Source organism: Saccopteryx leptura, chromosome 2 (assembly GCF_036850995.1).
Source record: "Saccopteryx leptura isolate mSacLep1 chromosome 2, mSacLep1_pri_phased_curated, whole genome shotgun sequence".
Lineage (NCBI taxonomy): Eukaryota > Metazoa > Chordata > Mammalia > Chiroptera > Emballonuridae > Saccopteryx > Saccopteryx leptura.
In genome coordinates, this window is record NC_089504.1 from 382,776,915 (window position 1) to 382,801,013 (window position 24,099).

General features: G+C 50.0%; 1 protein-coding gene, 1 pseudogene and 1 gene segment (V, D, J or C); all 3 read left to right on the top strand.

The window, feature by feature from the left end:
* Positions 1 to 1,032: 1,032 nt before the first annotated feature.
* VPREB1 (V-set pre-B cell surrogate light chain 1) lies at positions 1,033 to 1,833 on the top strand. The gene is made up of 2 exons (XM_066366501.1): positions 1,033 to 1,248; positions 1,334 to 1,833. The coding sequence occupies exons 1-2, from the start codon at positions 1,203 to 1,205 to the stop codon at positions 1,720 to 1,722; spliced, it is 435 nt and encodes a 144-aa protein (XP_066222598.1). The 5' UTR covers positions 1,033 to 1,202; the 3' UTR covers positions 1,723 to 1,833.
* A 7,773-nt stretch (positions 1,834 to 9,606) lies between these two features.
* On the top strand, positions 9,607 to 21,336 carry LOC136393850 (immunoglobulin lambda constant 3-like). The segment is given in 3 exon segments: positions 9,607 to 9,903; positions 18,937 to 19,055; positions 21,017 to 21,336. Coding segments are annotated over 3 exon segments (636 nt in total).
* Positions 21,337 to 22,490: 1,154 nt separating this feature from the next.
* Positions 22,491 to 23,715, top strand: LOC136392462 (ras-related protein Ral-A-like; annotated as a pseudogene).
* The last annotated feature ends 384 nt before the right edge of the window (positions 23,716 to 24,099 follow it).

Here is a 24,099-nt window from a genome sequence, read left to right on the forward strand (position 1 = left end):
CTTTCCATGGTTTCAGTTACCTGAAGTCAACTGTGGTCTGAAAATATTAAATGGAAAATTCCTATTGGTTCTGTTTCTCTGGAGAACCTTGACTAATACAGAAGTCTCTACCTGAGCACCCAACAACTCCAGTTGCACAACCTGGACAGCTTTGTGGGCCACACTGAGCAGAGAGTAGACCAGGGGTCCCCAAACTACGGCCCTCGGGCCACATGCGGCCCCCTGAGGCCATTTATCCGGCCCCCGCCGCACTTCTGGAAGAGGCACCTCTTTCATTGGTGGTCAGTGAGAGGAGCATAGTTCCCATTTAAATACTGGTCAGTTTGTTGATTTAAATTTACTTGTTCTTTATTTTAAATATTGTATTTGTTCCCGTTTTGTTTTTTTTACTTTAAAATAAGATATGTGCAGTGTGCATAGGGATTTGTTCATAGTTTTTTTTATAGTCCGGCCCTCCAATGGTCTGAGGGACAGTGAACTGGCCCCCTGTGTAAAAAGTTTGGGGACCCCTGGAGTAGACCCTGGGCCACCCAGAAGTGTTGGCTGATGGGCTCAAACTCCAGCAGGGTGAGACTGGGGTGAGACAAACAGAACGCCTGCAGGCACAGGGTCTGGCCAAGGAGCAAGCTGCCCCAGAACTCTGCCACAACAGCTCCTGGGAAGACTATTGTGAAGAGGAGTGGTCAGGAGGGCTGGGACAGGATATGTGTAGGACCCTGGTGAGGGAGGGGCTGCTCTAGCTTTGGAGCTAGGAGTGTGGATGAGAACAGAGTAATCCACTCACCTCCAGGACCCAACATTTCCTGTGGTACAAAGCAGGTGTTTTGCTCCTCTCAGGATGTGTCCTCTCTTCACGGTTCACTGGGTATGTAAATTTGGACAGGGATCTTATTTCCGTGGGTCTCATCTCTCCCTCAGGGACCTACGCTTGCACTGGCCTTCTGGGCACTGGATTGCGAGCTTTCAGCAGGTGTTTCCTCCCTAAATGCTTCTATGGGCCAAGGCAAGAGCCACAGAGGCTATCATGGGACCATTCCCAACTGATGCTGCAAACCTGAGAAAGTTTGGGATGGTGGTGGTTGGAACCAGGTGTGCAATGGCTCCACCCCTGGGAGGGTAGAGGAGGATGCTGCCTAGACCCCAGAGAGCCCCGGGAGCTGTGACCGCACAGTTTGGGACGCAGAGTTCTGCACGTCTGCACCATGTTCTGGCCTCCTGTCCTGCTGGCGCTCCTTGCCCACTTCATGGGTGAGAATACCCCAAAGCTTACAGCCCCTGACCCCTTCCCTTGCCTTGCCCTGCCCCAGGTATCCATGTTCTTCTGTGTCCCCAGGTTGTGGCCCTCAGCCAGTGCTGAATCAGCCACCTTCTGTGTCCTCATCCCTCGGAACCACAATTCGTCTGGCCTGCACCTTGAACAGCAGCTATGATGTCAGCATTTACAGCATCTTCTGGTACCAGCAGAGGCCTGGCCACCCTCCAAGATTCTTGCTGAGATATTTCTCCCATTCAGACAAGAAACAGGGCCCCAAGGTCCCCCCACGCTTTTCTGGATCTAAAGATCTGACTGAGAACACAGGGTACTTGAGCATCTCTGAGCTGCAGCCTGAGGATGAGGCTATGTATTACTGTTCCGTGGGGGCCCAGAGCATGGAGAGGGAGAAGATGGACCCGGACAGTGGGGAGGAGGAGTCTGCTGCTTCAGTGTCCCCAGCACCCTAGGACATGCCTACCGTGAACTAAAAAGACAGAGGGGGAGCACATTCCCATGGAGAGGGTGAGAATGAGGATGGGCCCTGGGCGATCGAGAGTGATGGAGATGCTCCTTGACCAGTTAGGCCCTGTTGGAGCTGGATTGGGGAATTAAAACTACTTGTGTCATGGGAAGTTGTTTTGTCTGACTGGTGTGCTAAATTATACTAAGGAGGCCATGGCCGTTCTATATAAGGTCAAAATGGGTAGGATGCATCCAAGAACCAACCTAAGGTGAAGGTCTCAAGAGACTGACCAGTCCTGGTCTACTTGGCTGGAGTTTCTGCTTTTGTGGGTTATGGGGCAGAGGACTGACATAGCACCTTGATGGGACATTCTGGCCAAGGACAGGACCCTCTGCTGTCACCTGGTTATTTGCAGGAGTTACAGGGTAAATGAGCTTAGAAATGCCTTTATTGGACCTCTGGGGAAGAGAGTGGGTGCCAAATGATAGGTCCAGAGCAGATGCTCCACCTCAGTACTATCGACATTTGAGGCCACACAGTTCTTTGTTGGGGGGGCTGTCTTGTACACTGTAGGACGCTGAGCAGTATTCCCGGCCTATACCCACTAAATGCCAGGACCTCTAGATATGACAATGAAAATGTCTTGGTGAGAGAAGTGCATTTACTCTTCTGTGCAGGAGAACAGCAGAGCTGGTAATTATGTTTTCTGTAAAGGGTCAGATAAATAATTTTAGTGTTCTGGGCCATAAAATCATTCTCTCAACTAGTGAGTTCTTGTCCTTACGGCGCAGCATGAAAGCAGCCACAGATAATATGTTACTATTCAACCTCATTCAGGGAAACAGATGGGGTTGGACTGGATATGGCACTTAGGCCACAGTTTGCCAACCCCTGTTCCAGAGAAAAACCCCAGTTCCTGCCTTCAGGTTTCAACCAAGCTATGCTTGGTGCAGTAAACAAGGTCACCCTCAAATCCTCCTGCCTAATGATCCCAGGGATACTAAACCTCTGGACCTATAGAAACACCTGGGGGCAGGAGGCGTGTACCCTCACCAATTAGTTTATTGGGTAAAGAGGGAACAGGTAACTAACTGCAACCCTGGCCCACAGGACAGTGCCCTGAGATCCTGGGTGGTGGGTCACACTATGTACAGAGAGGTACCAGACAAACCATCTCCCCTATGACCCTAAACTTGACTGAGAATGTCCATTTATCATGACTAACATCACCCAGGTGGGTCCCGCCCAGAGAGATACGTGTTAATATTGGCTGCTCTACATGTGTCCAAGTCTCTTTTGTAAAACAATGGTCTCAGCTCCTACCATGTTCCAGGTACCCTCTGAGCTCTCACTTCCTCAAACGCACTGAGTTCTTTTTGTTCTTTCTGCATCAGGCTTTTGCCCCCAAAGAGGAGACTCCAGGCTCATTTGTTTTGTTTTGTTTTATTTTATTTTATTTCTTTTTGAGGCAGAGACAGAGAGAGTCAGAGAGAGGGACAGATAGGGACAGACAGACAGGAAGGAGAGAGATGAGAAACATCAATTCTTCGTTGCGGCTCCTTAGTTGTTCATTGATTGCTTTCGCATATGTGCCTTGACCGGGGGGCTACAGCAGACCGAGTGACCCCTTGCTCAAGCCAGTGACATTGGGCTCAAGCTGGTGAGCCTTGCACAAACCAGATGAGCCTGCGCTCAAGCTGGCGACCTCAGGGTCTCAAACCTGGATCCTCCACATCCCAGTCCTACGCTCTATCCACTGTGCCACCGCCTGGTCAGTCTGTTTTGTTTTATTTATTTATTTATTTTTTATTTTATCTATTTATTTATTTTTTTAAAGAGACAGACAGTGAGTCAGAGAGAGGGATAGACAGGGACAGACAGACAGGAATGGAGAGAGATGAGAAGCATCAATTATTAGTTTTTCATTGCGCGTTGCAACACCTTAGTTGTTCATTGATTGCTTTCTCATATGTGTCTTGACTGCGGGCCTTCAGCAGACTGAGTAACCCCTTGCTGGAGCCAGCAACCTTGGGTCCAAGCTGGTGAGCTTTTGCTCAAACCAGATGAGCCTGTGCTCAAGCTGGTGACCTCGGGGTCTCAAACCTGGGTCCTCTGCATCCCAGTCCGACGCTCTATCCACCGCGCCACCGCCTGGTCAGGCTGTTTTATTTTTAAAGAGAGTTTAGGCCCTGGCCGGTTGGCTCAGCGGTAGAGCGTCAGCCTGGCGTGCGGGGGACCTGGGTTCGATTCCCGGCCAGGGCACATAGGAGAAGCGCCCATTTGCTTCTCCACCCCCACCCCCTCCTTCCTCTCTGTCTCTCTCTTCCCCTCCCACAGCCAAGGCTCCATTGGAGCAAAGATGGCCTGGCGCTGGGGATGGCTCCTTGGCCTCTGCCCCAAGCACTAGAGTGGCTCTGGTCGTGGCAGAGCGATGCCCCGGAGGGGCAGAGCATCGCCCCCTGGTGGGCAGAGCATCGCCCCCTGGTGGGCAGAGCGTTGCCCCCTGGTGGGCGTGCCGGGTGGATCCCAGTCGGGCGCATGCGGGAGTCTGTCTGACTGTCTCTCCCCGTTTCCAGCTTCAGAAAAATAAATAAATAAATAAATAAATAAATAAATAAATAAAAGAGAGAGTTTATATAGAAAGTCACAGAGGTAGACGTGAACCGTAGAAGAAATGGGCTCAGGAAACAAGTTGCAGCATAAGAAGGGCCCTCGGAGCTTAGGAGAGGGAGAAAGAGCTACTTGACTTGAGAGACAAAAGCAGGAAAAGAGGTTTGGGCGCTGCAGAGAGAAGTACTCTGGGGAGACAGTGGGATGAGGAAAGTCACAGGCATGCTCCACAGAGAGAACTGCCAGGCTTATGTTTTGTGTTTTTAATTTTTAAATTGATTTTAGAGAGAGAGAAACATCGATTTGTTGTTCCACTTGTGCTTCATTAGTTGATTCTTATATGTGCCCTGACTGGGGATCAAACCCGCAAACTTGGTGTATTGGGATGATGCTCTAACCAACAGAGCTACCCAGCCAGGGCCCATGCACATGTTTTTAAAGGCCAGCTAGGTGTTCCCAAAGGAACTCTGTCTTCTGCCTGTAACCTGCCCTTCTGCTTTCATCCTTCATGATTCTGGGAGTCCATGTTATGACAATAAACCCAAAGAATAGGAGTCAGGCTGGACTCCCCCATTATCCTAATGCCCCTGCCTCACCAGACTTCTGGAGTGTGATATTTGGACTCTGGCCTTGGCTCAGAGTGTGAGTTTTAACTTTGGTCAGCCTTGGGTCAGTTGAATTCTAGGCCAACATTTCCAATGTAATATATGAAGAGCAAAATAATAACACCCATTAATTTTTTTAAAATTTTTTGTTTGTTTGTTTTTAATTTATTCATTTTAGAAAGGAGAGAGAGAGGGAGAGGAGAAAGAGACAGAGAGAGAGAAGGGGGGAGGAGCACGAAGCATCAACTCCCATATGTGCCTTGACCAGGCAAGCCCAGGGTTTCGAACTGGTGACCTCAGCATTTCCAGGTTGACGCTTTATCCACTGCGCCACCACAGGTCAGGCCAAACACCCATTAATTTTTTTTTTTTTTGTATTTTTTGTATTTTTCTGAAGCTGGAAACGAGGAGGCAGTCAGACAGACTCCCGCATGCCCCCGACCGGGATCCATTCAGCACGCCCACCAGGGGGCGATGCTCTGCCTATCCTGGGTGTCGCTCTGTCGCGACCAGAGCCACTCTAGCGCCTGGGGCAGAGGCCAAGGAGCCATCCCCACCGCCCGGCCATCTTTTGCTCCAATGGAGCCTTGGCTGCGGGAGGGGAAGAGAGAGACAGAGAGGAATGAGAGGGGGAGGGGTGGAGAAGCAGATGGGCACCTCCCCTGTGTGCCCTGGCTGGGAATCTAACCTGGGACTTCAGAACACCAGGCCGACGCTCTACCACTGAGCCAACTGGCCAGAGCCCAAACACATTAATTTTAAAAAAGATTTTATTTATTGCCTGACCAGGCGGTGGTGCAGTGGATAAAGCGTTGGATTGGGACGTGGAGGACCCGAGTTCGAGACCCCAAGGTCGCCAGCTTGAGCACAAGGTTGCTGGCTCGAGCAAGGGGTCACTGGGTCTGCTGTAGCCCCCCGGTCAAGGCACATATGAGAAAGCAATCAATGGACAACTAAGGAACTGCAATGAAGAATTGATGTTTCTCATCTCTCTCCCTTCCTGTCTGTCCCTATCTGTCCCTCTCTCTGACTCTCTCTGTCTCTGCCACACACACACAAAAAGATTTTATTTATTCATTTTAGAGAGGAGGAAGGGAGAGAGAGAGAGAGAGAGAGAGAGAGAGAGAGAGAGAAGGAAGAGCAGGAAGCATCAACTCCCATATGTGCCTTGACCAGGCAAGCCCAGGATTTTGAACCATTGACCTCAGCGTCCAGGTTGATGCTTTTATCCACTGCGCCACCACAGGTCAGGTGGAACCCATTAATTTATAAAAAGTGCTTACCTGGGCTTAACTGTAAAGGGTGCTCAATAAAATAGTAGTATCACGGCCCTGACCGGGTAGTTCCATTCGTTAGACTGAGCATCATCTTGATTCAACACCAAGGTTGCGGGTTCGATCTCGGGTCAGGGCACATACAAGAATAAACCAATGAATGCACAACTAAATGAAATGATAAATGGATGCTTCTCTTTTCTCTCTTTTCTTTCTCTCTCTAAAATCAATAAATTTAAAAAATTATTTTAAAAAATAGTATCATTACTTCATCAGTCACCAGGCCTGGCCATCTCCCTTGTCCAATCCTTTGCTTTAGTCTGAGTCATTTCTGACTTGTGTTGGTGCAGTGGGCAATGCATCGACCTGGAATGCTGAAGTCACAGGTTCAAAACCCTGGGCTTGCCTGGTCAAGGCACATACGAGAAGCAACTACTACGAGTTGATGCTTCCCGCTCCTCCCATGCCTTTCTTTCTCTATCCTCTCTCTAAAATCAATAAATAGTCTTAGTCATTTCTCACCTCTATCGTTATCTGGCCTCCTATGAATTCCTCTGCTGCAGCCTGTATCCTCCACACATCTTCCTTACTCCCACCATAGCTTGTCTCCCAATCTCAAAAGCATGTGTGCAAGCCATTTCTGCTGTTTCCAACTTTCCGGTGGCTACTTTTTTTTTTTTAAGGCAAAAAGAAACTGGTGAAATTATTTTTAACCCAATATATCACCATATATTATCATTTGAACATGCAATCAATATAAAAAATAGTTATAAAATGGTTTAAACTTTTTTTTTTTTTTTAAGATTTTATTTATTCATTATAGAGAGGGGACAGAGAAAGAGAGAGAGAGAGAGAAGGGGGGAGGAGCAGGAAGCATCAACTCCCATATGTGCCTTGACCAGGCAAGCCCAGGGTTTTGAACCGGCAACCTCAGCATTTCCAGGTTGACGCTTTATCCACTGCGCCACCACAGGTCAGGCCTAAACTTTTTTTTTTTTTTTTTTTTTAATCCTCAAAATCCAGTGTGTATTTTATACTTGTGATTCATCTCAGTTTGGACCAGCCACATTCCAAGTGAGTGAAAGCTGCCTGTGGCTTGGGATGGGACAGTACAGGTTGAAGGAAGAAAATTCAGACTCTTTATCATGACACAGCTTTGGGAGGTGGCCCAGACTCTGTCCCAAATTCCATGTCTTGTACGTCCCATCACTGCCTGTTTGTGTCTTGGTAAGCCATCTACAATTGATCTGACACCTGCTTCTCTTGGTTGCCTCCAAACCTTTGCTCAAACCATTTATTTCCTGTCCTTTTTCAGTGATCTCCAGCTGGCTTCACGGACTAGGGTTCTACAGTTATCTCAAATCCCACTCCTTAGGCGGGGTTTCCCTGACCTGGTTATACAGTTACTGACTTCCTGTTGTGCAAACATCATGTTTTCCCTACTATATTTAGCACCTACCACACAGCTCTAAATTTATTTTGCAAGTATCTCTCCTCCACTCACCTGCAAATTCTCAGGGGGCAGGATCTGTTCAACTCATCTTATGTGTGACAACACTAGGTGATAATAGAGTCGGGTGAATAGATGTCTGAGTGAATGAATAACTGAATGAATTCTTGGGCTCCAAAGATTCTGCTATTCCAGCATCCCATTAGATGGCTGGAGTCTTTGTGACTCCTTAAGAACAGTACGGTCTGTCACATCAGTGACTGGCCATATTCTCTCATTCTCTCTCTCTCTCTCTCTCTCTCTCTCTCTCTCTCTCTCTGTCATGTATGCTGATAGCAACTGGCTCTTAGGGATACCTTACTGATGCTTCCGCTCCAACTACCAGAACATAGCCACTCTGACCATCAGCGGCGTCCAGGCCCAGGACTGGCTATTATTCTGCCACCTCCCATGGCAATGGGGGGGGGAATTTAAGGTATTGGCTCACATGATTATAGAGGCGTGAGTCCAAAATATGCTGAGTGGATTGGCAAGTTAGAGACTCAGAAGTTGCAGTTTGAGTTTGTCCACTTGCAGAATTCCTTCTAGCTTGGAGGAAGTCAGTCTTTATTCTATTCAGGCCTTTGACTGATTGGATAAGACCCGCCCACATTAGGAAGACCAAGCTGCTTTTTCAAAGGATTGATTTAATGTTAATCTGCCAATTTGAATATTAATATCTTCCAAAACACCCTCACAGAAATATTCAGAATAATGTTTGATCAAATATATGGGAACTGTGGCCAAAATGCTGGTTGCAACTGACTGAATCAATTTCACAACTCTATGAGTTGCAACTCAACATTTGAAAAGTAGAAGCTGAAATGTCATCAAGGATTCATTTATTTCTTAATGGCTACTGATTTTTCCCAAGCCACACCAAGTAGACCAACCAGCTGGTAGTAGTAGTAGTAGTAATTTCTTATCTTCCATATGTATTATGTATGGAGTACTTCCCAGTTTAAAAAGTATTTTCACTTATATAAGGTTCCTAGAGTAGTCAAATTTGTAGAGAAAGTAAAGATTATCAGGAATCGGGCTTTGAAAATAAGGTCTGTATAGCTTTCATTTTGGGAGAAGGCAAGGAAGCCTGGGGACTCGGTGACCAGAGTCGTCACTCCTGGCAGTGACAGTGCAGAGCCAGGCCCTTGCCACACGATGAGGGCACTCAGTCCCTCCTTCCTGCCTCCTGCCTACCCCTCAGCACAGCACAGAGAACCCTGTGCTGATGGTTCATCTGGACACTGGGGAGATGGCTGGCTCACACCAAAGGGAGAGGTAAAATGGGCCTTGTGGAAGCCATCACTGTGTGCCAGATGCTGGGCTTGTGATGGTGACCCTCTGGATAAAATCTGACCTCTGATAAAGTCTGAATAAAGACTGACCTCCCCCAAGGGTGTGTGTGTGTGTGTGTGTGTGTGTGTGTGTGTGTGTGTGTGTGTGAAAGAGAGAGAGGGGGAGAGGAAGAGAGAGGGAGAGATATGAGACCCACGAAGTGCTGGACACCATTTTTATAATAATATCACAATTTCCTGACTTGAACATTGGCTTCTTGCTAAGCCAACACCTGATTCCTCCCTGGCAGCACCACCACTCAGGCTGGTCAGAAGAGAAGTGCCAGCCCAAGTGCCACACTGCTGAGCTCAGGTGACTTCTTGTCCACTGGATGCTTGGCAGCAGCAGGTGTGCCCCATATGAGGCCCCAGGGGCAGGGCCGGGCTGGCAGCTGCGGTAGGAGCAGTTGAACCCTGGATCCCAACCACAGCATGGCAGTTGGCAGATTCCCCACTGGGACAGACCCCCAGGAGTAATAGCCATGGCCCTGGAGAGAGAGGGGCACTGAGGGGCAGGGACCAAAGAAGGCCCAGGCAGATGACAGGGCCATGCCTGGGTGCACTGGGACAGTCGTTGCTAGCGAGAGGGACCAGGGGCACCTGCTAACTTAACACTACCACCCCCAGAAGCTTACATCTGCAGCTCAGCCAGAGGTGCCTTTGACCTTGTGGGCAGATGAGGCCCAGCATAGGACAGGTGGGCCATGAGGCCCGCAGAGGACAGAGTCCTGGCCTCAGGCAGTGCTGGCCCCTGGTGCTGCTGGGCCTGGCAGTGGGCACCCAGGGCCTGCTACTCTCTACAACAGCACCTCAGAGGAGGGCTAGAAGCTCTGGAACCCCGATAAGAAGCAGCCCTCGGAGCTTGTGGGAAAGGTAAGGGGATGAGTGAGTCATGTAGGGGACTGTCCCTGCAGCCCAAACTGGGAGTGGGGGACAGAGGGTGGCAGTGAGGAGAAAGGGAGAGAAGGCAGGGTGCACTGGAGAGCAGGGGCCTGACTGAGCAGATACCCGCTTTATTTGAAGAGTTGACCTTTTGTCCAGTGTGAATTTGTTTGCATTGATTACTTTTTTTTTTCTTTCAGGGACAGAGAAAGAGTCAGAGAGAGGGATAGACAGGGACAGACAGGAATGGAGAGAGATGAGAAGCATCAATCATCAGTTTTTTGTTGCAATACCTTAGTTGTTCATTGATTGCTTTCCATATGTGCCTTGACCGCGGGCCTTCAGTGGACTGAGTAACCCCTTGCTGGAGCCAGCGACCTTGGGTCTAGGCTGGTGAGCTTTTTGCTTAAGCCAGATGATCCCGCGCTCAAGCTGGCGACCTCGGGGTCTCGAACCTGGGTCCTCTGCATCCCAGACCAATGGTCTATCCACTGCACCACTGCCTAGTCAGGCTGCATTGATTACTTTTAAATATTGTACTAAAATATTATCTTCATTACTGTTTTGGCACCCCTTAAATTTTGCCCCAAGACTAGTGTACCACCTGGTCCTGTGGGTGGGGCAGACACAGAGGCAGGGGCAGGACGTCCCGTGGGTGGCGGATGCTGCTGTCCCAGCGTGTCCAGACCTTCTTCTCTTAGCTGGTGAGCCATATCCTCACTCTTCCCCCGCTCAGGCGCCACTCATAGGAGCACCAGGGCACAGGCTCTGGCTGATGCCTTGTGGTGTGCAGCACCTTCCCTGGTGTCCTCAGGTCACCAGACCCTGAGCCAAGGATCCTCAGCCAGGGCTGCCTCCTGGGACTGGCCCCCCAGGATACAGATACCTCCATGGGAAAGGGTTTTTGTTGGGTGAGGGTTTTTTTTGTTTGTTTGTTTTTTCGTATTTTTCTGAAGCTGGAAACAGGGAGAGACAGTCAGACAGACTCCCGCATGCGCCTGACCGGGATCCACCCGGCACGCCCACCAGGGGGTGACGCTCTGCCCACCAGGGGGCAATGCTCTGCCCCTCCAGGGCGTTGCTCTATTGCGACCAGAGCCACTCTAGCGCCTGGGGCAGAGGCCAAGGAGCCATCCCCAGCGCCCGGGCCATCTTTGCTTCAATGGAGCCTCGCTGCGGGAGGGGAAGAGAGAGACAGAGAGGAAGGAGATGGGGAGGGGCGGAGAAGCAGATGGGCGCCTCTCCTGTGTGCCCTGGCCGGGAATCGAACCCGGGACTTCTGTACACCAGGCCGACGCTCTACCACTGAGCCAACTGGCCAGGGGGGTGAGGGTTTTTGTTGGCCATTGTCTGTCCCACCTTGATGTGTGACCCGTGCCCCTCCTCCCTGTGTGGTGGGAAGTCCCTGGACAAAGTGCTGAGCATCTGAGACCACTTACGATAATCAGTGACATAACAGCATCTTCACTGTGGGCAGTAATCATTTAAGGGGCAGAGCCTCCCTGTTGATGGCCCTATCAAGCAGGTCCTAATGTCACCCCCAATTTACAGATGGGGATAGGAGGTCAGAGAAGTGAGGCGACCTGCCCAAGATCACACAGCTGGTGCAGACTCCAGTGCCCAAGCTCAGAGGCCTCCAGCCATCCCCATCTCCAGCCCTTAAATGGGGCTGACAAGTCCACTTCTCTGGGCCTCACTTTCCCCCTCTGCAAAGTGAGGAGTTCTAATTGGATGAGGGCCCTGCAGCTTGGCACCTGCTTGCTCCAGGGGTACTGGGATCGCTGTAATGAGGGGTGGAAGGGAGTGAGCTGATCCTCTGCTTACACCAGCAATCTAGCATGGAGGTGGGTCAGCACTTGTGAGTGTCAGGACAGGGCTGGCATCTGTGTCCTGCAAGGACTTCTGAGCAAGGGCAGGGCCTAGGAAAGCACGAGGAGAGATGGAGCCCCCATCGAGGTCAAGCCTTATGCTGAGGCTGGGATCTCAGGGGAACAAGATTCGGCCCCAACTCAAGGTCCATCCAGAGAGAGGGCCACATGAAGTGACAACCACACACAGTGTGATGCTTTCAGGACAGAGGCATATACAGCAAAGGGCAGAGGAGGTTCCACTGCGGAGGGAGAACAGATAGAGCGACCCACCTCAGAAAGCTGCTGACAGTCCACAGGCCGGAGCAAGTGGGTACAGGGATAGGTGGCCAGGCTCAGACCTGGAGGACTCATCCACGGAGGACAGACATCATCTGGGGAGTCCTGGGGGATGTTTGCAAGAAAATGACATGATCAGACTTGGGTGGGTAGGAGAGGATGGGAATCTGGGACTTGAGAGACCTCAGGAGGAGGGAATTGGCCCAGACAGAGTGGACTGATATGTGGTCAGATTCAGAAGGTGAGAGGAATTGGAGGGGAAGAGCTAGGATGCCCTGCCTTTTTCCATAGACATTAAGAGAACACTGTGACTACATCAATGTGTTCTGTATTTCAACAAAATGGTCCAAAAAAGGGATTCTGCAAAGAGTTGGTCTCCCCAAGGACATCCACTCATTGTGGTGCCACTCAGGACCAGGGAATACAGAAAGAATCAGCCTGAACCAAGGAAGTCATGTCCAGTCATGGGAACAAAGCCATGGACATTTTAGGAGCAGTAAAGTGGGAGGGGGCATGGCCAAGCTGGTTTTACAGATGGAGGAGTGCTGACCCATGATGGGAATGCTCCCAGCAAAGACAGCAGCATCAGCCAGGAGGAGTGAGGTACACAGACAATGGAGGGAGCTGGGGAGATACCGGGGAAGGCAGACTCAGGAAAGGGGTGGGGTTGGGGGTGAGGGTAGTATGTACTGTGTCAGGGAACTCTCAGAGTTAAATTTGTGTCTTGGAAAATGGCTTCGGAGTTTTTGAGGCTAGATTCAAGTAGCAGAGGGAGCAGTCTATGCAGTGACCAGATACTAAGATAGCCTATGATTTTGGCAAGTGAATATAAAGTGACTGTACTCAAGGGTTGACCAGGAACAAATGGGCAATCTCATGGACAGTCAGGTCAGATTAAATTTCTAGAACAAATAACACCCTGTATCAAGAGTCATAAAAGCGTTCATTTATAATCTAGTACCCTTTCATTTTAGCCTGAAGTATTTCTCTTAGGGCAATTCTTTTTTTCTTTTTTCTTTTTTTTTTTTTTTAAGCAAGAGACACAGACAGACAGACAGATAGGGACAGACAGGCTGGAAGGGAGAGAGAAGAGAAGTATCAGTTCCTCATTGCAGCATCTTAGTTGTTCTAGATTACTTCCTCATATGTGCCTTGACCAGGGGCTCCAGCAGAGTGATTGATCCCTTGCTCAAGCCAGCGACCTTGGGCTTCAAGCCAGTGACCTCTGGGCTCAAGCCAGCGACCTCTGGGCTCAAGCCAGTGACCATGGGGCCATGTCCATGACCCCAGGTTCAAACCAGCGACCCCACGCTCAAGCTGGTGAGCCTGCGCTCAAGCCGGCAACCTTGGGGTTTCAAACCTGGGTCCTCAGCATCCCAGTCTGATGCTCTATCCACTGGTCAGGCAGGGCAATTCTTCTAGCAGTAACTTTTTTGTTGTTTTCATTTATCTGGGAATATATTTTTACACTGAATTTATTGGAGTGACATTGGTTAATAAAATTATATAGGTTTTTGGCCCTGGCCGGTTGCTCAGTGGATAGAGCATTGGACCGATGTATGGATGTCTTAGGTTCGATTCCTGGTCAGGACACACAGGAGAAACAATTACCTGCTTCTCCACCCTCTTCTCTCCTCCTTCTCTCCCTCTTCCCCTCCTGCAGCCAGTGGCTCGACTGGTGACTGGTTTGACTGGGACTGGTTCAAATGGTTTGAGAGTGGCCTCTGGGCACTGAGGATAGCTCCATTGGAGCAGTGCATCAGCCTCAGGCGCTAAAAATAACTTGGTACTGGAGCATCAGTCCCAGATGGGGTTGCTGAGTGGATCCCAGTCTAGGTGCATGTGGGAGTCTGCCTATCTCCCCTCCTCTCACCTAAAAAAAAAATTATATAGGTACAATTGTATAATACATCATCTCTATAACGTCTTGTGTGTTCACTACCCCAAGTCAAGTCTCCTTCCCCCTTTACCCTCATCTACCTACCTCTACCCCCCTTTTCCTCTTATAATCACCATACTGTTGTCTATGCCTATGAGCTTTTTTTTTTTTTTTTTTTTCCATTTTTCTGAAGCTGGAAACAGGGAGAGACAGTCAGACAGACTCCCGCATGCGCCCGACCGGGATCCACCCGGCACGCCCACCAGGGGCGAAGCTCTGCCCACCAGGGGGCGATGCTCTGCCCATCCTGGGCGTCGCCATGTTGCGACCAGAGCCACTCTAGAGCCTGAGGCAGAGGCCACAGAGCCATCCCCAGCGCCCGGGCCATCTTTGCTCCAATGGAGCCTTGGCTGCGGGAGGGGAAGAGAGAGACCGAGAGGAAAGCGCGGCGGAGGGGTGGAGAAGCAAATGGGCGCTTCTCCTGTGTGCCCTGGCCGGGAATCGAACCCAGGTCCTCCGCACGCTAGGCCGACGCTCTACCGCTGAGCCAACCGGCCAGGGCTGCTCTTTTTTTAATAGCAGCCATCCAATGGGTGTGAGGTGGTTTGCAGTTTTGATTTGCATTTGCCTAATGATTAGTGATATGAAGCATATTTTCATGTACTTACTGGCCATTTGTAAATCTTCTTTGCCCATTTTTAAATTGGGTTGTTTGGTGTGGTTTTTTTTTGTGTTTTTTTTTTGTATTTTTCTGAAGCTGGAAACAGGAAGAGACAGTCAGACAGACTCCCGCATGCGCCCGACCGGGATCCACCCGGCACGCCCACCAGGGGCGATGCTCTCTGCCCACCAGGAGGCGATGCTCTGCCCCTCCGGGGCGTCACTCGGCCACGACCAGACCAGAGCCACTCTAGCGCCTGGGGCAGAGGCCAAGGAGCCATCCCCAGCGCCCGGGCGATCTTTGCTCCAATGGAGCCTTGGCTGTGGGAGGGGAAGAGAGAGACAAAGAGGAAGGAGGGGGAGTGGAGAAGCAAATGGGCGCTTCTCCTATGTGCCCTACCGGGAATCAAACCCGGGTCCCCTGCATGCCAGGCCGACGCTCTACCGCTGAGCCAACCGGCCAGGGCCTGTTTGGTGTTTCTGTTGTTGGGTTTTAGAAGTCCCCTATATAGTATATTCTGGATATTAACCCTTTATCACATGTATGATTTGCGAATTTTTTCTCCCATTCTGTGGGTTACCTTTTTAGTCTGTGATAGTATTTCTTGATGTACAAAAAAAAAAATTGTATGAAGTCCAATTGGTCTAGTTTTTCTTTTTTCAACTGTGTTTTTGGTGTCATGTCCAAAAAATCTTTGCCAATCTAGTGGTGTGAAGTTTTTGTCATACGGTTTCTTCTTTAGCCTGTTGATGTGATAGATTACATTAACTGATTTTCAAACGTTGAACCAGTCTTGCATGCCTGGAATAAATCCCACTTGGTTGTGGCACATAATTCTTTTAATACATTGTTGGATTCAATTTACAAATATCTTTTTGAGGATTTTGCATCGATGTTTATGAGAGATACTGGTCTTTAGTTTTTTTTTCTTGTAATGTCTTGCTCTGGTTTTGATATTAAGGTAATACAAGCCTCAAGAATGAGCTAAAGTGGGAAATTAAGCTATGTATATTTTACCACAAAAGAAAAGAGAGAATGGCACTAGATAGATGGAAAGATAAATATTAAGTACACTTTTTATTTGGGGGTTGTTTTTTTTTGGTATTTTTCTGAAGTTGGAAAAGGGGAGGCAGTCAGACAGACTCCCACATGAGCCCGACCGGGATCCACCCGGCATGCCCACCAGGGGGCAATGCTCTGCCCATCTGGGGCTTCACTCTGTTGCAACCAGAGCCATTCTAGCGCCTGAGGCAGAGGCCACAGAGCCATCCTCAGTGCCCGGGCCAACTTTGCTCCAATGAAGCCGTGGCTGCGGGAGGGGAAGAGAGAGACAGAGAGGAAAGCGCGGCGGAGGGGTGGAGAAGCAAATGGGCGCTTCTCCTGGGTGCCCTGGCCGGGAATCGAACCCAGGACTCCTGCACGCCAGGCTGATGCTCTACCACTGAGCCAACTGGCCAGGGCCTTAAGTGCACTTTTTAAAGTACACCTCTATATTGCTTAATTGTGTTATATATGCCATTTTCTGGAATTTTAAAATGATAAAAAGTAAAAGTATAAAAATCTTATATTTGCATCACAAATCCAACCACAGATGACTGGCCAGTTCCTAAAGCAAAAATGCAGATGCTGCATCCCATAAGTGTCATTCAATGTCACGTTCTTGTATGAGTTGGAAGTTAAAATCAGAAAAGCAATATCTGGGGCTTCTTGTGGTTTTTGGAGTCTCAGAAGGTGACTGTGTTGTTTCTCAATTATTTTGAGCCTAGTTTTAACTTTATTTATTTATTTTTTAATTTATTCTTTTTTTTTTTTTTTTTTTTTTTTTTTTTAGAGAGGACAGAGAGAGGGAGAGAGAGAGAGAGAGAGAGAGAGAGAGAGAGAGAGAAGGGGGGAGGAGCTGAAAGCATCAACTCCCATATGTGCCTTGACCAGGCAAGCCCAGAGTTTCGAACCGGCAACCTCAGCATTTCCAGGTCGACACTGTATCCACTGCGCCACCACAGGTCAGGCTCTAGTTTTAACTTTAAAAAGGCATATTTGCCTGACCTCTGGTGGCGCAGTGGATAAAGCGTCGACCTGGGAACACTGAGGTTGCCGGTTCAAAACCCTGCACTTGTCTGGTCAAGGCATATATGGGAGTTGATGCTTCCTGCTCCTCCCCCCCCCTCTCTCTCTCCCTCCCTCCTCTCTAAAATGAATAAATTAAAAAAAAAAAAAAAAGCCTGACCAGGCAATGGTGCAGTGGATAGAGCGTCGGACTGGGATGCAGAGGACCCAGGTTCGAGACCCCGAGGTCGCCAGCTTGAGTGCGGGCTCATCTGGTTTGAGCAAAACCCAAGGTCACTGGCTCTAGCAAGGGGTTACTCGGTCTGCTGAAGGCCCGCGGTCAAGGCACATATGAGAAAGCAATCAATGAACTAAGGTATTGCAACACGCAATGAAAAACTAATGAATTGATGCTTCTCATCTCTCTCCATTCCTGTCTGTCTGTCCTTGTCTATCCCTCTCTCTGACTCACTCTCTGTCTGTTAAAAAAAAGAAAAAAAAAGGAATATTTACATGCTGAATCTAAGAACACAGGTTTCCAGCCTGGGAGTGAGTGGGGGCAAAGCACTCATGATCACATGTGACAAGAGTAAGACAGAAGAAATCTGGACTGAGAGGAAGGTGGCCAGTCTCATTTGGATGTGGTGAGACTGAGATTCCTGTTGGCCATCCAGCTGGAGATAGTACTAAGTGAGAAGGCTTGGAGCTGGGATAGACTTGAGCCTCACCATATAAGCAGTAGTGGGAATCCAGTGTGAGAAGGTGGCAAAGAAGGGGTCAGCTGCCATGTATGAGCCATAGAGAAAAGGAAGCCAGAGGAGGAAGAGAGTGGGAGGTCTCAGACGCCAGGGGAAAGAGTCTCTGGAGAGAGGAGCCAACTCTGTGCTGCATCCAGCAAAAACATAAGGTACATGCCTGACTGGTGGTGGCACAGTGGATACAGCATCAACCTGGAACACTGAGGGTGTCACCGGTTAGAAACCTAAGGTCACTGGCTTGAGTGTGGGATCATAGAGATGATCCCAAGGTCACCAGTTTCTGCAAGGGGTCGCTGGCTCAACTTGAGCCTGAAGTCACCGGTCAGATCCCCAGGCAAGGCACACAGGAGGAACAACGCATACTAGAGTAAAGGAACTATGAGTTGATGCTCCTCTCTCTCCCTTCCTCTCTCTCTCCATTCTTCTCTTTCTCTCTCTCTCAAAAACAAACAAACAAACAATGTCTGGCTAGGCAGTGGCACAGTGGATAGAGCGTTGATCTGGGATGCTGAGGTCTCAGGTTTGAAACCCCAAAGTTGTCAGCTTGAGCGCAGGCTCACCAGTTTGGGCACAGGGTCGTTGGCTTGAGCATGGGATCACTGACATGATCCCATGGTTGCTGGGTTGAAGCCCAAGGTTGCTGGCTTGAGCCCAAAGGTCACTGGCTCCAGCAAGGGATCACTGGCTCAGCCTGAGCCTCCTGGTCAAGGCATGTATGAGAAGCAATCAATAAACAACTAAATTGAGTTGATGTTTCTCATCTCTCTCCCTTCTTATCTGTCTGTCTTCCTCACAAAAAACAAAAACAAAAACAAAAAAACCCATTGTACAACGGGAACTGGGGAGGGAATCTTGTTGGTCTTAACTGAGAGGTTTTAGGGAGAGATGGAGATGAGAACTGGGGGCTCTACCATGTCTCAACACATGAAACAGTTACTAGCAGAGTGTGCTTGGGAGCCAGTGTTAAATGAATGGGTGGGTGAACAAATGGACAGATGGATGGATAATGGATGGATGAATGACAGATAGGTGGACAGAAAGACAGAGGTTTCAGTGAAAGTTTCATGAAGAGAACTGAATTGTGTCTTGATGTGTGGAGACAAAGGGTGAGGGGGTCTCCATGTGGGAGCATCTTGAGTCAGGAATGACCCAGTTCCACAGGCCCAGGGAGGGGGCCCACTTGGTTGGACAGCAGAAAATTAAGGGAAAGGAACCCTCAGGGACCCTAAAATGAGGCCAGGAGAGGTCAGACAGATTAGAGCCAGGTCAGGAATTATTCTGCCACACAACACTGCCACCTGATGGGACAGAGTACTCAGCATCGCCATCAGCACCGAGGATTCAGTGGTGACCAGGACACATTGGGTGACTCCAAAGCAGAAGTGGTGCCTGCCTTGGAAAGAAAGCCAGGCACAGGGACACCTTTGGGTGTGGGCCCACCCAAGCATGCCCCAGTCTTTCAGGGCCTGGCTGCCTGCCCACCCCAGATCACAGCCCTGCCTGCTGCAGCCCTGCACCCCTCATGCCCAGCAGGTCCCTACTCCAGCCTGGCCCCCGGGTGTCAGGCCCCAGGTGCTCACACAGCAGGTACTGGCCTGATCTTCAGCCACCGTGGTATGTCTTCAGCAGTGGGACCCAGCTCATTGTCCTAGGTAAGCGGCTCTCACACCTTTTCCATCGTGTCCTCCCCCTCTGCTGTCTTAGGGAAGTCACCCTTCACTCTCCTGGGGCTACTTCCTCTCTGCCCTCCCAACCTTAGGAAATGAACTCCCCACCTCTCCCATAAGGTCTGGGGGAGGTGTGTTGGTCTCAGGGTAACCAGCAGGAAGGACCCAATTGCAGAAATAGCCACCTTCAGAGTCTGACAATTTTGTGTGGCTGGATCCCAGGGGGCTGGGCTGGGGATTTGACTCAGGAACAGGACTCCTTTCTCTCTTCCAGGACAGATGCCCACAAGGGACCAGAGGCTTGTCCAGAGCTCCTGGTGTCCAGGCTGAGGGTTCCATGCACATCCAAGCTGGGAGAGCCCTACAGGAGGCTGGGGACAGGGGTGGGACTGTGACTCCAACCTCCAGGGACACAAGCTCAGCTTGAGGGGAGGCCCATGGAGGATGGCGAAAAGGGTCCTGCTTACTCTAAGATGCAGCTCTCAGGGCCTCTGCTGGGCCATGAGGATACGGGGAAGCAAAGACACAGGTGCAACAGGTTAAGGTGGCCAGAAGCCCAGCCCTTCCAGGATGATGGTCAGAAAGGAGCAGGTCCTATGGGGCACAGACTCATCTGTCCCTGGAGCCCCATAACCCCTGTCCAAAGGTCAGCACTCACCTTCCTCAAAGGGTGCAATAGACTCAGGAGATGACAAAGAAGGGTAAATGGGGACTCAGAGCTACACAGCTGCCCCATGAAGTCAGAGGTTATCAGAAGTACTTGGTGGCTGCGGGGCCACTGTGTCCATCATCTGAGGAACCAAAGCTAAAAATGCAGTCGAGGTAAAGGGTCCTGGGGTCAGGACATGAGGGATGGGGAGGCAGGAAGAGCTATGAGGAGCCCCCCCAGGCTTTGGCCCCGGTCCTTGCTGAAGAGCTGAGGCCAGGCTGGGGCAAAGCCAGGTGTCCAGGGGATCCAGGTCCCACTGTGGGCTGGGCTCAGGCTTGGGGCCTCCCCACACACCATCAGGCTGGGCTGGGACCCCAGATCAAAGAGGAGGCACCGGGCTTCAGAATGAAGTGAGGGGGGACCTGATACTGGACTGAGGGCTCGGGAGGTCAGAGCCAGACTCCACACACAGACTCTGGAGACAGGAGGAGGGAGGACAGCCTGCCCTGGTTACACTTGGGGAAACTGAGGCTACAGGTGGAAGGACTTAACCAGGTCACCTGGGAGAGGTGATTTGGAAGGGCTCCTGGGAGGGTGAGGGGCTGTCTGCTGTTCAGGGGCTAAGTGGAAAGGAGGTGAAAAAGAAGGAGGGTCCCACCCTGGTGGGGTAGCTCAGTTGGTTAGAGCATCCTACCAATACAAAGAGAATGCTGGTTCGATCCCCAGTCAGGGCACATACAGAAACAGATGGATGTTTCTGCCTCTCTCTCCCTTCCTCTCTCTCTAAAATCAATAAATAAAAATTTTTAAAAAGGGGGAGGGAGGAAGGAGTGATTAGGGAACAAACATGGATGCCATGAGACCAGTCACAGAGGGTATAGATCAGTGGTAGTCAACCTAGTCTCTACCGTCTACTAGTGGGCGTCCCAGCTTTCATGGTGGGCGGTAGCAGAGCAACCAAAGTATAAATAAAAAGATAGATTTAACTAGAGTAAGTGGTTTTATAAAGATTTATTCTGCCAAACTTAGCGAAAATCCGACATAAGTAATTATTATTATATGCTTTAACTTGCTGTAACTCTGCTTTATAAATTTTATAAAGTAAAGTTACCTCCCTACTTTATAAATCACCATTACTGTGGAACCGGTGGGCGGTTAGAAAATTTTACTACTAACAGAGATACAAAAGTGGGCGGTAGGTATAAAAAGGCTGAGTACCCCTGGTATAGATTAATCAGGGCACCCCAACACCCAGATTCTCCCTCTGTGTCTCACACCCCTTCCTCTGTCCACACAGGTCAGCCCAAGTCCACACCCTCAGTCATTCTGTTTCCTCCCTCCTCTGGGGAACTCAGCACCAACAAGGCCACACTGGTGTGTCTCATCAGTGACTTCTACCCTGGCAACGTGACAGTGACCTGGAAGGCAGACAGGACCCCCATCACCCAGGGTGTGGAGACCACCAAGCCCTGGATACAGAGCAACAACAAGTACGCGGCCAGCAGCTACCTGAGCCTGACGCCCGACAAGTGGAAATCCAGCAGCAGCTACAGCTGCCAGGTCACACACGAGGGGAAAACCGTGGAGAAGAGAGTCATCCCCTCAGAGTGTTCCTAGGACCCAGAGCCCCCGCCCTCGTGGGCTGGAGCCTCACGACCTCCGGGGGTGGGGTCTCCCCACCCACCTTGGTTGACCCCAGTCCTGCTTTTTGCACCCAAACAATTCTCAAAATGTTCTCATTGTTGATTAGAAATCGTGCTCTCTGCTCATTTTTTTCTTGTGTCATTTAATTTGTGACCATTCCTGGTTCTCAGGGTGGAGTGGGAGAATCCTTGGTGCCCAGCGGGAAACGTTCCCAGCAGAGGTTCCCTGGGGGAGGTGATTGCGGAGCCCTCTCATCCTTCACTCAGACGTGGTGGAAACTTCTGTTTCCAGCCTTACTCTCCAAGGGACACAGACACTGTACCAGGAAACAGGAAAATCACACCTGGATCCCTTGAAACAAGATATCGTTTGTTTAAAATAACAGCACACTCTTAATAATGTAAAAAGTACAGGAAAATAAACAGGAGGAAAAAATTCACTCCCCATACCCAGAAGAGCCACTGCTAATATTTTGATGTACTTCTAACTGTAAATTATAGCAACCATAATAGTATTTCTAAAGTTTAAAAAGTAGTAACAAAACCATCATCAGGTACCTCCTAAAAATCAGAACTTGGTCAAAACGTCAGGAGCCCCAACGGTCATGGTCTTCACTTTTCCTTGTTTTACCTCCTCTGAGTGTGCCCTTAAACCAACCATTTCTCAGCTTCACCTGTATTCGAATGTCACAAGGCTGATTTAGACCGTGTGTTTTCTCTCCCTTCGCACTGCGTCTCTGATATCCATTTATGACGGAGGAACCACACCCTCCCGGCCGGCCACACGGGGCAGGTCGGCCTCGCAGCCGGGTCCACCATCCCAGCATCTTGGACTGAGTGTCTCTCTAGGGCCCTGTATTTGTGCAACGCATTGTTTCCCTTTGTTTTCTTTTTTAAAATGTAGATAGGTTAAATTTTTTCCTGATAAGAGGATATATAAAGGATCCTTTAAAATAAACCAGGAGGAACTCCCGGGAGCAGGACGTTCCGACACTTCTCGTCCTCCCCCTGCCGCCCATCGGATTCCTCGTTCGGGCGCTCCCGGCGCGGACCCTCCCGGACAGGTATCGCGCACTCGCCAGCCGGAGCCAATTCGGCAGCGGCTTCCGGTGCCCGCGCGGAGGCTGACTGGTTTGCGGTTCGGATCCTTCTAGGCTTTGGTGAAAACTCTCTGGTACAAGATGGCGGGAATTAAGTCGAAACGTCAGAAACGCATGCCCGTATACAGAGTCTACAACATAGTGGGTAAGGGTGGTGTGGGCGAGTTTGCTCTCATTCTGCAGTTGGTACGTGGTGATTTTGCCAAGGACTGACTACCAACCCACCGGAGCCGAGAGCTCCCGGAAGAAAGTAGAGCTAGATGGGGAGGAAGTGCAGATCGATGTCGTGAATTCAGCTGGCCAGAAGGACTACGCTGCAATTAGAGACAGCTATATACGGAGAGGGGAAGGCTTCCTCTGTGTTTTCTCCGTTATAGAAATGGAATCCTTTGCAGCCACAGCTGAGAACGTTCCATTTTTGTTGGATGGTAACTACTCTGATTTAGGAAGTATAGGGCGGGCCCTGGCCGGTTGGCTCAGCGGTAGAGCGTCGGCCTGGCGTGCGGGGGACCCGGGTTCGATTCCCAGCCAGGGCACATAGGAGAGGCGCCCATTTGCTTCTCCACCCCCCCCCCTTTCCTTTCTGTCTCTCTCTTCCCCTCCCGCAGCCAAGGCTCCATAGGAGCAAAGATGGCCCGGGCGCTGGGGATGGCTCCTTGGCCTCTGCCCCAGGCACTAGAGTGGCTCTGGTCGCGGCAGAGCATCGCCCCCTGGTGGGCAGAGCGTCGCCCCTGGTGCGCGTGCCGGGTGGATCCCGGTTGGGCGCATGCGGGAGTCTGTCTGACTGTCTCTCCCCGTTTCCAGCTTCAGAAAAATAGAAAAAAAAAAAAAAAAAAAAAAAGGCAGGTTTCTGTAGAACAGGCGAAAACCAGAATTAGTCAATGTAATGTGAACTACGTGGAGACATCTGTTAAAACGCGCACTAACGACCTGACCTGTGGTGGCACAGTGTTTAAAGCGACCTGGAACGCTGAGGTCGTCGTTTCAAAACCCTGCACTTAAAAAAAAAACACAAAAAACCCTGCACTTTACCTGGTCAAGGCACATATGGGAGTTGATGCTTTCTGCTTCTCCCCCCCACTCTTCACTCTAAAAATAAATTTAAAAAAACCAAAAACGCGCAAGGTATTTTTTTATTTGATGAGGGAAATAGGGAAATTCGAGCCAGGAAGATGGAAGACAGCATAAAAAAGAATGGTAAAAAGGGGAAGGAAAATTTAGCCAAGAAAATGAGAGAAATGTGCATTTTATAATCAAAGCCCAAACTCCTTTCTTATTTTGACCATTCTAATAAATACAATTTATAATCATTGGCATTAAAAGCTCAGTTAATTGAAATTATTTTAAAATTTTGGAAATTGTGATGTATCACTAAAACCCGCAATTGGGACTGTAATGAGTCAAATTCACTTTAAAAACGAATGTGGCCCTGGCCGGTTGGCTCAGCGGTAGAGCGTCGGCCGATTCCCAGCCAGGGCACATAGGAGAAGCGCCCATTTGCTTCTCCACCCCCCACCCCCCCTCCTTCCTCTCTGTCTCTCTCTTCCCCTCCCGCAGCCAAGGCTCCATTGGAGCAAAGATGGCCTGGGCACTGGGGATGGCTCCTTGGCCTCTGCCCCAGGCGCTAGAGTGGCTCT